At 39.4% G+C, this 19,350-nt stretch overlaps 1 protein-coding gene across 2 annotated transcripts in view; it reads right to left on the minus strand.

The window, feature by feature from the left end:
• LOC127626510 (disks large homolog 5-like) overlaps positions 1–19,350 on the minus strand; it is a 57,049-nt gene that overhangs the window by 5,289 nt on the left and 32,410 nt on the right. For both annotated transcript variants that reach the window (XM_052102334.1, XM_052102333.1), the window contains 16 exons: positions 18,617–18,719; positions 18,328–18,463; positions 18,123–18,241; positions 14,825–14,905; positions 14,496–14,658; positions 13,948–14,110; positions 11,637–11,770; positions 11,247–11,399; positions 10,975–11,155; positions 8,057–8,205; positions 7,816–7,986; positions 7,538–7,734; positions 1,825–1,968; positions 1,553–1,680; positions 1,349–1,458; positions 82–191 (listed from right to left, as the gene is read on the minus strand). In XM_052102334.1, the coding sequence (XP_051958294.1) occupies positions 82–191; positions 1,349–1,458; positions 1,553–1,680; positions 1,825–1,968; positions 7,538–7,734; positions 7,816–7,986; positions 8,057–8,205; positions 10,975–11,155; positions 11,247–11,399; positions 11,637–11,770; positions 13,948–14,110; positions 14,496–14,658; positions 14,825–14,905; positions 18,123–18,241; positions 18,328–18,463; positions 18,617–18,719 (2,242 nt within the window). The remainder of the gene's footprint in view (positions 1–81; positions 192–1,348; positions 1,459–1,552; positions 1,681–1,824; positions 1,969–7,537; positions 7,735–7,815; positions 7,987–8,056; positions 8,206–10,974; positions 11,156–11,246; positions 11,400–11,636; positions 11,771–13,947; positions 14,111–14,495; positions 14,659–14,824; positions 14,906–18,122; positions 18,242–18,327; positions 18,464–18,616; positions 18,720–19,350) is intronic.

The raw sequence follows: 19,350 nt of genomic DNA on the forward strand, positions 1-19,350 counted from the left end.
GCAACACAACAGCATCCACACAAATCACAATCATGTCTTGCCATGTGAATAAACAAGTAAACGTGTGTTTGTGTCACAGACCTGTAAAGTATTTGCTGTAGTCTTGTTCGATCCGCTGCGCTGATTCAAACTGCTCTTTGGAATGTTTCTGTGACACTTTATCTCGCAGATACACGGGGTCTTTCTGCTCCCTGAGAAAACACAACACACAAATTAATACACAAAACACGGTTCACATCGAGCTGCAAGTCCTCATTAAGTCTGGTCCACATTGGCCAAGAACTGCCCACTTAGACAGGAGGACACCGTCTGATTGACATGTAAAGCGACCAATCACAGTTCAGTGTTTGTTGTTGTCGTCGTCCTAACTTTGTAAGCATGTCATTCTGGTTCTGTTCGCTCCACCTCCCTTTCAACGGTCTCATTTTATTCCACTAGGTGGCAGCAAGCAATAGAAAAAAACTAATTTTTCTCTAGAACATTCCATCACAATATACAGATGTGAACTGTAGGGGGCGCTCTAACACATTTTATCCCTCACAGATGTGCTCGTCCATAGACATTCAGTCTAATATTCAGTTCAAGCACCACCTTCATTATTTCATTTAATATCTCGGCCTCTGAGTGGACTACAAGCTCAATCTAGGTGTCATTTGAAAGCCTCCCCTAAGCTCTGATATATAAAACATATTGTTCTGGACATATAAGATAAAACGTTGGAAGTAAAAATGGCTAATTTTATAGAAAACTGCCTTAGCAGATATTAAGTCTTTAGCTATTTCGGGCTTCCAGCAGAAGTGATCGGCACATAAGAGACGTTTGTATTTGATGACTTACAGAAATCATCTTTCACTTTGTGATACTTTTGGAAAACATTCAAACTGTGGTATTAGGGCAACAAAATACACTTTACAGATGCATTCCTGAGAATGAGAGCTTTCATTTGATATGCGAGTTGTCTATTTAAATGCTACGATACTTTTATATTAATATTAGCATTTCTAGCATATGACCACTAGGTGGCGCTGATTTGCGATGCAAATGTTTTCAGGCTTTATTTTGTTATTTGTATGTAATATAAATGCAGAAGTCATAGTTATCTATGAAAAGTTCCTATTCTTAGCTTTCAAACGGTACCACTTTAAGCGTAAAGTTTTTTTGGCGACATAGCGGCCCCTTTTGGGCCCGCCGGCGGGTCCGCAGAGTTGAAGAGTATCAAAATCAATTGAACTGTTAGTTTGGGCTCTTTGTGTAATGTTCCAAGTGAGAGGGGTTGTTTCAAAAATGTACATTATAACTGAATTATACCCAAACAAATCAGGAATAAATCAAAGAAGTAGTCACTTACTTGATCTGCTTGGCATTTTTGTATCGTATGAAAATAACGATGGGGTAAATGTTAAGGACGTGCAAGCGCTCGATGGCGTGTGGTGCGATGTCGAGCAGACAATGGCAATCCTGAGAGAGAGAGAGAGAGAGAGAGAGAGAGAGACACTTCAGCAGTGAGATAGCTAAAAGAAAACAAAGCGTTCCATGAAGAATCGTCTCTCACCTTCTCTGTAATTTCCTTAACGGACGCCACTGTGGTCACATCAAAGTGTCCACTCCGCCGCTTGTAATCGATGAAGAGACAGTCTTTGACCCCTCGCTCAATCGCCTGCTGGGTCGCCTTCATTCCCTCTGAGCAACACAGAAAGAGGCTTTTAGGTCTAAAAGAAGTGACATCAAATTTTGCTTGTTTATGCTAAATATGAATCATAAGAAATTGAAGTGTCTGATTATTGATTGATTGTTGTTGTTGTTGTTGATGCGAGCGGATCTCACCAGGTAAACAGCGGCAGTACTTCCCAGGTGCCTCTCTAAGCAGCATGTCTTTGATTGGCTCCACCAGAGGTCCCAGTATCAACACCGGCCTACGATTGGCCGATTCCACTTTCTGTACACGCTGATAGGCCACACTTAAACAGTCTGAACACACATAGTAAATGAGACTGTGGCGTGCAGTATTATTCAATACTGAACAAAAGGAACTGTTGTATATGTACTTTGTAAGTTGCTGAATTTGCAAACTGGTGTTAAATATGACTGATGTGTTGTGTTCAACGATCCTGAAACAGGTAATTGTTATGGTGGTCATTTTCTTTTTACTTTTTAACTGTTATAAAGCCACAAAGCAGCCAATCTCCAAAATAGGTTTTAGCAGTTTGAACATTTATTTTAGGAATTATAGGCTTTTGGATACACTTGGTCAAACCCACATGATAAACGCAACCCTTATATAAATAAAGTTCAACTTTTCTTTGATAATTATTGACCTAGGGAGTCCGAGATGTAGTTCACAATTGCAGATAACATTGAATAATATATTAGGGCTGTCGATTTAACACGTTAATTCAGTGCGATTAATTTGACTAAAAATAACGCGTTAAAAACATTAATCGTAATGCCCCCGGACCATAATAAGGAAGATTCCTGAGAAATGCAAGCTTGTAGTACCACCTGTTTACTCCAGGGGGCAGTAAGTGAAACTTCAGCTGTATGAGCAACACACAGTTTATACAGTGAACAAACACTTCAGCAGAACAACACAAACATGTGTTACATTCTTGCGTTCAAAACACTTGAAGGAGCACAAATCTGAACTAAGAGATCTCAAGATGTGTTTAAAGATTGAGTATTAAACTATATTTAACTTGACACAGTGACCTAAAAATGTGTTTATGACGCAACATCCGAGACACGACATAAGCATGTCTAATGCTACGTTCACACCGGACGCGAATAGCGCGTCAAATTCGCGCCTACCGCGTCTAGTTATACGCTTGACCACTTTGAATCCATTCGAGCGTCAAGAGCAAAATTGACTGCGCGTAAAAAACAAAAGTTTGAAGCGGAAATTTACGCGGCGTGACGCAGCGTCGGAGGCGAAATCCGATGAAACTCGAGGCGAAACCCGTTGACGGCCATCTTTTACAAGATGGCTGATGTTGATCGAGCATTCGTGGAGAGAGTCACCGCTCTGTATTTGCTCTGGAGAGCAGAACAGCGGCGTATGGGTCGTCGTCGCCGTGCCTGGGTCCACCAGCGAGGGCGCGGGACATGCTGGAGAGGAGCCACTGCCAGGTCTGGGTGGGTTGCGGCCAACAACTCCTCCAGAGAGGCACTCCAGGTGAGGGATGTCTTCATGGCACACTTCTCGGCGGAGGGAGCAGTACCATGGCAGCCGACGGAGTAGCGTTTGAAGTCCTCCTCATGACTTCCCCACAACGGCTCTTTTAAGAGCCACCCACAAACATATAAAGAGCTAAACTATCTAAAAATAGTCCATTATTATTATATTTTGTATTTTTTTCCCAGGTTGTCAGCCCCAGTTCCAGGATGTCAGGTCCACAACATGCACATTTATTAAGTTGAGACTTTTTAAAAATGTCAGGTTTTCCATGGTAGTATATCAGATTAAATTATTTATTTATTTTTGTTTTGATGATAAATGGAGCCAGCCTCCAAAAGTAATTAACCTGTCCTGTGTTTTTTCATTATTCAACACTGTCCAGACACTAATGTTGGTTGTCTTTACATTACAATAATAATGAAAGATTCCGAGCGGGAGTTTACGTCACTTTACCTCCTGAGTGACAGCAGGCAGCTAGGCTCCTGATTGTTTAACGCGGCACGAATTGACGCCAAAGTTCAGATTTTTCAACTCGGGCGGCAGACGCGTGAATGCACCAGACGCGCCATTCGCGCCAACTTGACGCGCGAATGAGGCGTATTCGCGTCTACCGCGCCGCGCTCTACGCCTCTTTCGCGCCGCAGGAATTTTTTACGCGCGTAACGCATCTTTGCATTGACTTAACATTGAAATCACTCGCGCCTGACGCGCTATTCGCGTCCGGTGTGAACGCAGCATAACGCAGGTGTCCTTAAACAAGCCCTCATAATAAATCTCTGATTGATAAATTCACTTGTGTAATGGATTACTGTGAACTGTGTGACAATGATTGACTTATGATCAATAATATGGTAGTAATCAATACATTGTATTCTAAAGTCTTATCAATGATGAACTCTTCTGACACAAGAATGCATGTATATATTATACATGCATTTTAATTATCTGAAAATTATTTTTATATATATATTTAAATATTACTGTATAATTATATTACAGTGTACCAGCTCATTAATATTGTGGAGGGTGAGAGTTTAACCTGTTGATACACGCCCCCTTTTAGAGCACAAACCATGACAATGACACACCTGAGGTTAAACGGTTGTATTTACGGGACCCTTTGGAGTTTGGACACAGTTGTAGTCTCTTTTGAACGAAGACACTTTGGGCTTTATTTCCCAAGTTTCAGAATTAATATCTGTTGTTATTTATTAAAGTTGGAGAAGCTGAAGTTTATAGTAATGGAAATATTTTGTGCTGAACATGTTTTTATAATCTAAAAAACAATAATAAAAGTGCAAAGACACCCCAGAAATACAATGTTCCCAAAGTCACGAGTCTAAAGAAGTTTCGTTTCTAATCTGAAGATGATTTAATAATAAATGAGATCCTGCAGCTTTAATCTCTGTAAAATCGCTGGAAGTGTTCAGAGTAAAATTAAGCTCCGCCTCTCAAGACGACACTAAATCTGACGGCACTGCTCGACTATTCTGAATAAAACTACGCCACATTTTTACAAATAGACTTTGGAGATGGGCTGGTTTTGTTTATGAGACTCTAATATATCAGATCATAAACAGTTTTACAACATGAATGCCGCTCAGATTGCAGTTTGATGAAGAACGATGACGAAGGCGAGATCTCATGTAAACAATGGAGAATATATCAATATTTCTCACATTTATCACTTTTATGGACAAAAAGTGCGATTGGATGTTTGTCAATGAACGCTTGTCATGGACGATTGACCCAAGTGTGTTGAACTGTATTCATCTGGCGATCGTGTTTTCATAATAAAAGTCCCGCTTTGATATCGCATGTTTTCATAATAAAAGTCCCGCTTTGATATCGCATGTTCTCATAATAAAAGTCCCGTTTTGATATCGCATGTTTTCATAATAAAAGTCCCGCTTTGATATCGCATGTTTTCATAATATAATAAAAGTCCCGCTTTGATATCGCATGTTTTCATAATAAAAGTCCCGCTTTGATATCGCGTGTTTTCATAATAAAAGTCCCGCTTTGATATCGCATGTTTTCATAATAAAAGTCCCGCTTTGATATCGCATGTTTTCATAATAAAAGTCCCGCTTTGATATCGCATGTTTTCATAATAAAAGTCCCGCTTTGATATCGCATGTTTTCATAATAAAAGTCCCGCTTTGATATCGCGTGTTTTCATAATAAAATTCCCGCTTTGATATCGCATGTTTTCATAATAAAAGTCCCGCTTTGATATCGCATGTTTTCATAATAAAAGTCCCGCTTTGATATCGCGATGTTTTCATAATAAAAGTCCCGCTTTGATATCGCATGTTTTCATAATAAAAGTCCCGCTTTGATATCGCGTGTTTTCATAATAAAATTCCCGCTTTGATATCGCATGTTTTCATAATAAAAGTCCCGCTTTGATATCGCATGTTTTCATAATAAAAGTCCCGCTTTGATATCGCATGTTTTCATAATAAAAGTCCCGCTTTGATATCGCATGTTTTCATAATAAAAGTCCCGCTTTGATATCGCATGTTTTAATAATAAAATTCCCGCTTTGATATCGCATGTTTTAATAATAAAAGTCCCGCTTTGATATCGCATGTTTTCGTAATAAAAGTCCCGCTTTGATATCGCATGTTTTCGTAATAAAAGTCCCGCTTTGATATCGCATGTTTTCATAATAAAAGTCCCGCTTTGATATCGCATGTTTTCATAATAAAAGTCCCGTTATGATCTCGCATGTTTTCATAATAAAAGTCCCGCTTTGATATCGCATGTTTTCATAATAAAAGTCCCGTTTTGATCTCGCATGTTTTCATAATAAAAGTCCCGCTTTGATATCGCATGTTTTCATAATAAAAGTCCCGCTTTGATATCGCATGTTTTCATAATAAAAGTCCCGCTTTGATATCGCATGTTTTCATAATAAAAGTCCCGCTTTGATATCGCATGTTTTCATAATAAAAGTCCCGCTTTGATATCGCATGTTTTCATAATAAAAGTCCCGCTTTGATATCGCATGTTTTCATAATAAAAGTCCCGCTTTGATATCGCATGTTTTCATAATAAAAGTCCGCTTTGATATCGCATGTTTTCATAATAAAGTCCGCTTTGATATCGCATGTTTTCATAATAAAAGTCCCGTTTTGATATCGCATGTTTTCATAATAAAAGTCCCGCTTTGATATCGCATGTTTTCATAATAAAAGTCCCGCTTTGATATCGCATGTTTTCATAATAAAAGTCCCGCTTTGATATCGCATGTTTTCATAATAAAACAGATAATAAAACTCGTGAAACAGAGATCGATATCAATGTTGAACCCTTTGACCTTTGAATAGATGTATCATTTGTTAACGTTAATTACATTTATAGACGATAAATGATATGTTAAATGTAAGCAGAGTGACGTCACCAGCACATGTGGGTTAATGCGTATCAACAGGTTAAGAGATAAAACTCCCATTCAGACTTTGGGAAACATTTAATGTTACTTGAATTGGTGATATTTTAGAGCATTTCTATCTTTATACTGTGGAAGGCTTTGTTTGGAAAATGTTAATAAAGCTTTATATTGTTTTATTACACATTGCATTTTGACAAGAGTTTAAGCACTTTTAAAATCTGCGATTACTCACGATTATTAGGGATGCACCGATTGTGAAATTCTGGGCCGATACCGATGTTTAAAATAACAATTTGGCCGACTGCCGATGCTGATTTTTTGTTGTTTTTCTTTTTGTTTTTGCTGTTATTTAATCCCCCTTTTGTGCCAGTGAAACAAAGAAATCTTCATTATAAAAATAAATGCATCACACCATCTTTGAATGAATTTGAAAACAAACCACACGTGCGCACGGCATCCGTTGCCCTCTTACGTCATGCCAGAGTCGTGGGTGGTATTATAGCACCACCTGTTGGATCTTCTCCGAAACTGCAGCTGGGTAGGCAACTGTTTCCAAGTCGACCGCAAATAACAAAGACATATAAACAGACAAGCATCGGCCACTGCTATCGGTGAATGACATCGTATTTGCCAATAGGCCGACGTCAGTGAACAAGGCGAATATCGGACGATACCGATGTTTGGACGATACATCGGTGCACCCCTAACGATTACCTATGGAAAATGATGCGATTTGTAACAACACTATTACCCAATAATCGTATTTTTGCATCACAAATCAGTCATTTTAGGTTTAGTTTCATATAGGGTGCCGTCGTCTTAAAATGACAATCAAACAGTAAATCAACTCAGCAGGTTTAGTAACGGAGCTAATGCTTCTCATAAAACACTGGACTCTTTGTTTGTGGGGATTGACATGTTTGTAAGTGTGTGTGCTGAACGTATAGAGTGTTTTATTGTCTCACCCTCCATGTACGGCATGGAATCCGTGCTGATGGCGTCAGACGCTGGGGCATCGCGGCCATCTTTGGAGCTGTTGCGCTTGTGTTTGAGTTTACGACGAAAGAACGACCGACGTGCCGCGGCTGAGAGAGTTTTACCAGAACTGCTGTCATCTTTACTGTCAGTGACGCTGAATCGCCGCTGCGAGTCTTGGTCAATCCTACACACATACATATAACAATAACGTCACTTTTATTTTTTCCACTTAGAATCACTATATGAATACCAGATTAAGACATACATGCACTTGCTGGGCACGTGTCCGTGCACCAGTTTCTGTGCATTCTCGTCCAGTTGCCATGCCAACCAGTAGCCGAAATTTCCCCTGGGCAGTGTGTCGTCCACGTAGAGTATATCATCCTTCTTAAAACTCAACTCGCGCTCCAACTCACCAACATGGTCGAATAATGCCCTGAACGAATGAAAATATACGTCATTAATCATTCCAGAGCGACTCTTCCGCACAGGGATGAGCGTGTTACCTGATGTAGAATCCATCTCCAGGTGTGTCTTTAATCCTCCTGAAGTGTTCGGGTCGGTTCTGGACTCTTAGGGTGATGGCCTCTGCTGGTTTCAGGATCTCTAGATAAACCTCCTCAGCGGTTTTATTCTTCAAACTTACGGAGTTACACTGCAAACAGGAAATCAGATTATAATCATCACCCAGCACTTTGAGTACATATACTGTTACTATAATGTATTTTATCATCTTTCTGTTGTACACTAAAGCACAGGACCCAAAGGATTTTATCTTTAGCACTAATAAGGAATTATGCCATTTTTGACCAAAATAAATATTTTTTTACATGTAATAAAAATGGTTTTCTTTATCTGAGCTGTACAAGACTTGGTGACTTTCCCTCCATTTGCTTTCTGAATATGCAAAATAAAATTTGGCATGAATAGATAATTGTTTTTTTTTGTTGTTTTTTTACAGTTGTCAAATAAAACCAATAAATCAGCCACAATGCTAAATATAAACACTTAGAAATGAAGGGTTGAGACGATAACACACTCACAATGCTGAACACACACACACACACACACACACACACACACACACACACACAGAGAGAGAGAGAGAGAGAGAGAGAGAGAGAGAGAACCAAGTGGAGCTCTTCAGCCATCTTTTGGTCACTGTTGGCATTAAAAGTCATCTGTTGTTTTCAAGCTGATGACAGCAATCTGACACACACACACACACACACACACACACACACACACACACACACACGTGTTGTGTTTCCATGTTTTATGGGGACTTTCCATAGACATAATGGTTTTTATACTGTAGAAACTATATATTTTACCCTATACCCTAAACCCAACACACACCCTAAACGTCTCCCAAACCCGACACATCCCCCAAACCCGACGCGACCCCCTAAACCCAACGCAACCCCCAAACCCAACACAACCCCTAAACCCATCACAACCCCCAAACCCAACACAACCCCCAAACCCAACACAAACCCCTAAACCCAACACAACCCCCTAAACCCAACACAACCCCTAAACCCAAAACGTCCCCTAAACCAAACACAACCCCCAAACCCGACATGACCCCCAAACCCAACGCAACCCCCAAACCCAAAACGTCCCCTAAACCCATCACAACCCCCAAACCCGACATGACCCCCAAACCCAACGCAACCCCCAAACCCAAAACGTCCCCTAAACCCATCACAACCCCCAAACCCAACACAACCCCCTAAACCCAACACATCCCCCAAACCCGACACAACCCCCTAAACCCAACACAAACCCCTAAACCCATCACAACCCCCAAACCCAACACAAACCCCTAAACCCATCACAACCCCCAAACCCAACACAACCCCCAAACCCAACACAAACCCCTAAACCCAACACAACCCCTAAACCCAACACAACCCCCTAAACCCAACACAAACCCCTAAACCCATCACAACCCCCAAACCCAACACAACCCCCTAAACCCAACACAACCCCCAAACCCGACATGACCCCCAAACCCAACGCAACCCCCAAACCCAAAACGTCCCCTAAACCCATCACAACCCCCAAACCCAACACAACCCCCAAACCCAACACAACCCCCTAAACCCAACACAAACCCCTAAACCCAACACAACCCCCAAACCCAACACAACCCCCTAAACCCAACACAAACCCCTAAACCCATCACAACCCCCAAACCCAACACAACCCCCTAAACCCAACACAACCCCTAAACCCAACGCAACCCCCCAAACCCAAAACGTCCCCTAAACCCATCACAACCCCCAAACCCAACACAACCCCCAAACCCAACACAACCCCCTAAACCCAACACATCCCCTAAACCCAACACAACCCCCTAAACCCAACACATCCCCTAAACCCAACACAACCCCCAAACCCCAAAACGTCCCCTAAACCCATCACAACCCCTAAACCCAACACATCCCTAAACCCAACACAACCCCTAAACCCAAACGTCCCTAAACCCATCACAACCCCCAAACCCAAAACGTCCCCTAAACCCATCACAACCCCTAAACCCAACACAACCCCTAAACCCAACACAACCCCCAAACCCAAAACGTCCCCTAAACCCATCACAACCCCCTAAACCCAACACAACCCCTAAACCCAACACAACCCCCAAACCCAAACGCCCCTAAACCCAACACAACCCCTAAACCCAACACAACCCCTAAACCCAACACAACCCCTAAACCCAACACAACCCCCAAACCCAACACAACCCCTAAACCCAACACAACCCCCTAAACCCAACACAACCCCTAAACCCAACACAACCCCTAAACCCAACACAACCCCTAAACCCGACACAACCCCCAAACCCAGACACGACCCCTAAACCCTAACACTAACGCCCCTAAACCCAACACAACCCCCAAACCCGACGCAACCCCTAAACCCGACGCAACCCCCAAACCTAACGCAACCCCAAAATGTTCCCTAAACCCAACACAACCCCCAAACCCAACACAACCCCCAAACCAACACAACCCCCAAACCAACACAACCCCCAAACCAACACAACCCCCAAACCCAACGCAACCCCCTAAACCCAACACGACCCCCCAAAGCCAACACACACCCTAAACCCAACACAACCCCCAAACCCAACACACACCCTAAACCCAACACACACCCTAAACCCAACACAACCCCCCAAACCCCCAAACGACTCCGAAACAATTCAAGAAATTGAAGAGGAGCTTGTTATTAAAACAGGTGTGACCGAGCAGCTGAGATTCATCCTCCGCCACCAGGACTGTGGCGAGTCACTACACCACCATGAGGACTTAGTGCACATTGGGAATTGGGCATACCAAATTGGAAGAAAAAGTGGAAAATATCCCCCCCTCCCAAAAACAAAACATCTCATCTCATCTCATCTCGTCTATACCTCCAGTATGACGTCACCAGGCTGCAGACCATCAGCTCCTCTAGCAGGACTGTCCTCCTCCAGACTCTCCACAAAAACACCTGTCAGATTTCCACCACAGAGCTTCAAGCCCAGATCCACCTGAGTCTTCTTCAGCACCAACCGCCTCGGCTCCGCCTGTCTCCCGCCCTCACTCCGGTCCCTGGCCAATACAGAGCAGAGAACTCCATTAGACCAATCAGAGCAGAGGGCAAGGTCAGGAAGCAGGTCAATAAAATCAATGTATTTATTACCTGATGACACTGTGAGGGCTGGATGTGGGTGTGGCCAGTTTGGAGAGCGGGGTCATGGTGCGTTCGTCATGTTCACTGAGTGCATCTACGTTGGAGTTTGTGTCGGGTGTTCCGGGCGTCGAGTGAGAGCTTATGGATGATTCCATACGGGAGCTGACATCAAAAAAGCAAGGTAAAAAGCTATTAAAGGGGTCATATTTTACACATGTAGCATGCACTGTATTTTTTCCCCTCAAGTTCACTTATAAGCTTTCTTGCACTAAGTTTGTAGCTATACTATTAAAACTAAAGTGTGTCTAAATATGACATTTATTAGTAGTTGATTTTTTCAGAAAGTGTAAATGCTGTGGCTCCATCAAAACATTGCTCTATTGAAATGTGTGTGGGTACCTCGAGCGAGAGTGATTGCCCAGCTGGTACATGTGTGGGTTGTATTGTGCCAGTATAGTGATGGTGTCACACTGCTGGCCAATGATAAGTCTCGCCAGCTGCTCTGTGGCATTCCTCAGATTAACCCCGTTAAACTACATCACAGAAACGAGATTCACATATGCATTTAATTTAGGATTTCAATTGAACCCTTGTGCATGGCTTGGTCATTTTTGACCGAAATCAACTTTGTTTCTTTAATAAAAATGGTATCCTTGGGCTCGATGCTTGGTTACTTTGCCTATGTATGCCATCTGAACACAGACACACAAAAACTAATTGGACTGGATTTGATGAGTTTAGGCCGCGTGATAAAAAGTGTCACGACACTTGTGTTGTTTGCGGTCAAATTTGACCGATCATAGGAAATTACAGGTCGAGATTATAACACATCAACAATGTAGAACACTTGCACTCTCACACACAAACAGAAATGAATGGGTGAGACCATATAACACATCCATAATGCTGAACACACACACACACACACACAGCACACAGAGACACACAGACACACAGAGACACACAGAGACAGAGACACACAGAGACAAAGAGACAGAAACACAGAGAGACAAACACAGAGACACAGAGAGACAGAAACACACAGAGACAGAGACACAGAAACACAGAGAGACAAACACAGAGACACAGAGACAGAGACACAGAGACAGAAACAGAGAGCACAGACACACAGAGACACAGACACACAGAGACACAGACACACAGAGACAGACACACAGAGACAGACACAGAGACAGACACACAGACACAAAGAGACAGAAACACAGAGAGACAGAGACACAGAGACACCGAGAGACAGAGACACAGAGAGACAGAAACACAGAGACACAGAGACAGAGAAACAGACACAGAGACACACAGAGACACAGAAACACAGAGAAACAGACACAGAGAAACAGAGACAGAGAAACAGAGACAGAGACACACAGAGACACACAGAGACACAGAGAGACAGAAACACACAGAGACAGAGACACAGAAACACAGAGAGACAAACACAGAGACACAGAGACAGAGACACAGAGACAGAAACAGAGAGACACAGACACACAGAGACACAGACACACAGAGACACAGACACACAGAGACAGACACACAGAGACAGACACAGAGACAGACACACAGACACAAAGAGACAGAAACACAGAGAGACAGAGACACAGAGACACCGAGAGACAGAGACACAGAGAGACAGAAACACAGAGACACAGAGACAGAGAAACAGACACAGAGACACACAGAGACACAGAAACACAGAGAAACAGACACAGAGAAACAGAGACAGAGAAACAGAGACACACAGAGACACACAGAGACACAGAGAAACAGAGAAACAGACACAGAGAAACAGAGACAGAGACACACAGAGACACAGAGAAACAGAGACAGAGAAACAGAGACAGAGAAACAGACACAGACACAGACACAGAGACAGAAACAGAGACACACAGAAATAAATGGGTGAGACCATATAACACATCCATAATGCTGAACACACACAACCAGGAATTAATTAGTGGATCTCTGCAGCAATCTACTGGTTATTTTTCTCATGACATGACTTTCAAGTCATGCATTTGCATTTACATTTATGCATTTGGCAGACGCTTTTATCCAAAGCGACTTACAGTGCACTTATTACAGGGACAATCCCCCTGGAGCAACCTGGAGTTAAGTGCCTTGCTCAAGGGCCCAACAGTGGCATCTTGGTGGTGCTGGGGCTTGAACCCCCGACCTTCTGGTCAGTAACCCTGAGCCTCAACAACTGAGCCACCACAGTATTCTGACCTCAATGCATGATACATGCTCATATTTTCTTCATGTTTCAATTTATAGCAGTGCAGGGTTTTACTTTAGTGAAATTAACATAAATTAGCGTATTTGCATTTGCAAATTTATGGTGTAATTAATACATTAAAAGGTAAATCAGATCTTAATAGCATAAAAATCCCTCCAAAAATGCACAACTTGAGTGTTTTTACTTTATTGAATTTAGAATCATTTCTATCATAAAAATACAAATAAAAAAAAAAAAAAATGATTTTGACCGAGAACGATACAAGTGCGAGTCTAAAATTAACAGTGCACAAGGGTTAAAAGGACCTCATTTTTTGCACTGTTAGTCTCTTTTACTTTCATTGTATGGAAATAAAAGGTGCATTGAAAGTCATATGGGTGTGGAACAACATGAGGGTGAAGAAATTATGACAGAATTGTAATTTGTGGGTGAACTATCCCTTTAAAAACATACCTCGAGAAGCTGATCTCCAAACTCCAGGTGGTGCTGTTGAGCAATGCTTCCCCCCGTTACCTTAGAAACAAAAATGCCCCCATTCTCTCCACCCACAATGGAAATTCCCAGAGGCTCCGCCCCTTTGGGGATAGTGACACACCGTGGTTCCCCTATGTATGACCTGAAACACAAACCCAGATTGGAACTGTTGTATAAAAGCAATATCACACTTGCAATCCTGCGGTTGTGATTCGCATGACAACAGCATTCGTTTTGCGTTTTTCAAAACCAACAGATTTACAGAACAAACCTCAGGGCCCGTAAAGATGCAAACCACGATGTCTGAGCTCGAGAAAGCTTCAGGTAAGACCTGTTGCGCAACACGCATCTGGAGCAGGAAGGAGAAAAGACAGAGAAATAGACAGACTAGAAAGGAGAACAGGAGTAAAGAAGATTTTAAGCAGATAAACGTAAAGAGGAAGGAAAGAATGAACGGCCCAAACGACTAAAGGCTCGAGACAGCTCACAACTTGAGAACTCTTGACGACAGCTGTTTTGATTTCTACCTGTCTCTTCTTCTGTCTCCTAAAGGCACAGGGCTGACTGACAGCCTGGTCTGGGTGGAGATGGAGCCCTGTGATTGGCTGCCGGTGAAGTAGGTGGCGTCCAGAGGAGAGAGGGGTGGAGTTACGAGACTGGGGCTGCTGCAGTCAGAGTGAGACAGAGATCCTGAAAAACACAGCAAACACAAATTAAAATACATGACTTAACTGAAACAAACGCACTGTATTGTTAGGTCTTTACAAAGCCATGTTAAAGCACAGTAAGTACACTAACTAACAATGTGTAATATTGAAACATGGTAAAGTTTCAATTATCTGCGAGTGATGAGCACCTCTGTCTGAGCCCTGAACGGACCGGGCGTAGCGAGGCGTGGTGGGGATTTTAATGCGCTGTTCCTGATACCGAGACAAACCTGCAGAGAAACACACAAACATATTGATTATCAATCAGCCAATTACTCATTATAGATTGTGATTTAAATCTTATATTTGTAGTTTTATTTAAGATATTAGATGAATGATTAATTAAATATTTTAGAATAGCAAATCACTGTCTACACGTTTAGATGATTAATCACAGATTTGATGTTACAATCACAGATTAATTCTGTATTTTTGTTATGGTGATTATCAAATCATAACTCGTTGATTTTACATCACAACATTTTCAAGTTGCACCTGAATATAAAATCACACCTGGTCCAACTTGCATTGTTAAGAGAAACATTTATATTCAGATTTATATTCTGGAAAATACTAATGATCACAGATTACAGATAATCTGCTAATATCAGATTACAAATGTAGATTACCAATAACTGATTACATACTTTAGATTGCCAATTACAGATTACAAATTTAGATTACCAATAACTGATTACATACTTTAGATTACAAATTTAGATTACCAATAACTGATTACATACTTTAGATTACAAATTTAGATTACCAATAACTGATTACATACTTTAGATTGCCAATTACAGATTACAAATTTAGATTACCAATAACTGATTACATACTTTAGATTGCCAATATCAGATTACAAAAGTAGATTACAAATAACTGATTACATACTTTAGATTGCCAATATCAGATTACAAAAGTAGATTACCAATAACTGATTACATACTTTAGATTGCCAATTACAGATTACAAATTTAGATTACCAATAACTGATTACATACTTTAGATTACAAATTTAGATTACCAATAACTGATTACATACTTTAGATTGCCAATTATAGATTACAAATTTAGATTACCAATAACTGATTACATACTTTAGATTACCAATTACAGATTACAAATGTAGATTACCAATAACTGATTACATACTTTAGATTGGCAATTACAGATTACAAATTTAGATTACCAATAACTGATTACATACTTTAGATTACCAATTACAGATTACAAATTTAGATTACCAATAACTGATTACATACTTTAGATTACCAATTACAGATTACAAATGTAGATTACCAATAACTGATTACATATTTTAGATTGCCAATTACAGATTACAAATGTAGATTACAATAACCGATTACATATTTTAGATTGCCAATATCAGATTACAAAAGTAGATTACAAATAACTGATTACATACTTTAGATTGCCAATATCAGATTACAAAAGTAGATTACCAATAACTGATTACATATTTTAGATTGCCAATATCAGATTACAAAAGTAGATTACAAATAACTGATTACATACTTTAGATTGCCAATATCAGATTACAAAAGTAGATTACCAATAACTGATTACATACTTTAGATTACAAATTACAGATTACAAATTTAGATTACCAATAACTGATTACATACTTTAGATTACAAATTTAGATTACCAATAACTGATTACATACTTTAGATTACAAATTTAGATTACCAATAACTGATTACATACTTTAGATTGCCAATTACAGATTACATACTTTAGATTACAAATTTAGATTACCAATAACTGATTACATACTTTAGATTGCGAATTACAGATTACAAATTTAGATTACCAATAACTGATTACATACTTTTAGATTACCAATTACAGATTACAAATGTAGATTACCAATAACTGATTACATATTTTAGATTGCCAATTACAGATTACAAATGTAGATTACCAATAACTGATTACATATTTTAGATTGCCAATATCAGATTACAAAAGTAGATTACAAATAACTGATTACATACTTTAGATTGCCAATATCAGATTACAAAAGTAGATTACCAATAACTGATTACATACTTTAGATTGCCAATTACAGATTACAAATTTAGATAACCAATAACTGATTACATACTTTAGATTATAAATTTAGATTACCAATAACTGATTACATACTTTAGATTACAAATTTAGATTACCAATAACTGATTACATACTTTAGATTGCCAATTACAGATTACATACTTTAGATTACAAATTTAGATTACCAATAACTGATTACATACTTTAGATTGCCAATTACAGATTACAAATTTAGATTACCAATAACTGATTACATACTTTAGATTACAAATTACAGATTACAAATTTAGATTACCAATAACTGATTACATACTTTAGATTACAAATTTAGATTACCAATAACTGATTACATACTTTAGATTACAAATTTAGATTACCAATAACTGATTACATACTTTAGATTGCCAATTACAGATTACATACTTTAGATTACAAATTTAGATTACCAATAACTGATTACATACTTTAGATTGCCAATTACAGATTACAAATTTAGATTACCAATAACTGATTACATACTTTAGATTACCAATTACAGATTACAAATGTAGATTACCAATAACTGATTACATATTTTAGATTGCCAATTACAGATTACAAATGTAGATTACCAATAACTGATTACATATTTTAGATTGCCAATATCAGATTACAAAAGTAGATTACAAATAACTGATTACATACTTTAGATTGCCAATATCAGATTACAAAAGTAGATTACCAATAACTGATTACATACTTTAGATTGCCAATTACAGATTACAAATTTAGATTACCAATAACTGATTACATACTTTAGATTACAAATTTAGATTACCAATAACTGATTACATACTTTAGATTGCCAATTATAGATTACAAATTTAGATTACCAATAACTGATTACATACTTTAGATTACCAATTACAGATTACAAATGTAGATTACCAATAACTGATTACATACTTTAGATTGCCAATTACAGATTACAAATTTAGATTACCAATAACTGATTACATACTTTAGATTACCAATTACAGATTACAAATTTAGATTACCAATAACTGATTACATATTTTAGATTGCCAATATCAGATTACAAAAGTAGATTACAAATAACTGATTACATACTTTAGATTGCCAATATCAGATTACAAAAGTAGATTACCAATAACTGATTACATACTTTAGATTGCCAATATCAGATTACAAAAGTAGATTACCAATAACTGATTACATATTTTAGATTGCCAATGACATTACAGATTTTAGATTATCTCACAATTATTGTTATTTTCACTAGTATGAGACCCAAAACGGTAATTGCTAGATGAGAGAGTGACAGACTTCCTTTGAAGAGTGTGTGTGTGTGTGTGTGTGTGTGTAGACCTTGTCTCGCAGTGGAAGGCAGGGAGTTGGTATTATGTGCTGATCCACGAGAACTGTCGAAGAGTTCACCAGGACGTTTGTGGTTGAGATCCACACTCCAGTGGCCCTGGTGCTGTGGACTGAGGTTTTCAACAACACACAGATTTACTATCTCACAGTAGAACAGACCTAATACATCACACAGAAAGTGTGTGTCTATGTGTACCTGACTTGAGAGTATGTGTGTACTGGAGCAGATGGTGAGTTAGTGGTTTTGACACCATGACTCCAGGCGGTGTACACTGGGTTTCTCATCACAGCAGTGACAGCAGGGTATGGAGACAGAGTTTTTGAAGAGCCATCTAGACATACACAATCAAATGTTGTCAACATCACTAATAAAAGTAGAACAAGTGGTTCGGTGTAGACAAACAAATTGCTTGTTGCTGGAAAGCCAGCCTTTTTGAGGTGTTAAACTAACATTGTTGTGTAGGTGTTTGAGCTGTGAAACTCACGTGGTTGTCCAGGTGAGAAGCCTGTACTGTGACGATTTGAACGGAAAGGGGAGAAGCGAACCAGATCCACAGGCTCAGGAGAATGTTCATCATGAGAGAAGCTCTGCAGTGGAGGAGAGAACACTGAAGAACTGAAATCTGAATTACAAGCAGCACACATTACCTGTAGCAGTTTAGGTGAGTGACAGACATTATCTGATTACCTGTCAGAGTCCGAAATGAAAACTAGCAAAGCACCAAAAGCGAGTTATAATGTTACAATTAGTAGATTTAAACTTCTTCATTTTTGTTACATTTAGGTCGCATTAAAACTGAAATGGAAATTTTTTACCAGGCCGTCATCATTTATTTTTGGTACTTTTCAAATGTCTTTAACCCTTTAATCTCTGAAGGTGTTTTAAAAATGTCCCGTTTCAGTGGCACACACAAAATTAAAGGCTTATAACTCAAGAGGGTCAAGTGTTTGGTATCATTGTTCAACAAACGTGTTATTTAATTATATAGATTATAGATTTGTTTTATTCCCGATCATGTCGACTGTATCTGAGAAACATTTTGTGTTGATACGACAAAGAAATCAAAAGTTACAGCAATACAAAAATTATTTATCATAGTGTCCAGAAGCCTCTCCAAACAAATAAAAGATAATAATTGTACATTAGTAATAATTACACATGCAAACACAACAATGACTAAAGGTTTGCATAGCATGCACACATGATTTTAGTCATGAG

Source organism: Xyrauchen texanus, chromosome 33 (assembly GCF_025860055.1).
Source record: "Xyrauchen texanus isolate HMW12.3.18 chromosome 33, RBS_HiC_50CHRs, whole genome shotgun sequence".
Taxonomy (NCBI): domain Eukaryota; kingdom Metazoa; phylum Chordata; class Actinopteri; order Cypriniformes; family Catostomidae; genus Xyrauchen; species Xyrauchen texanus.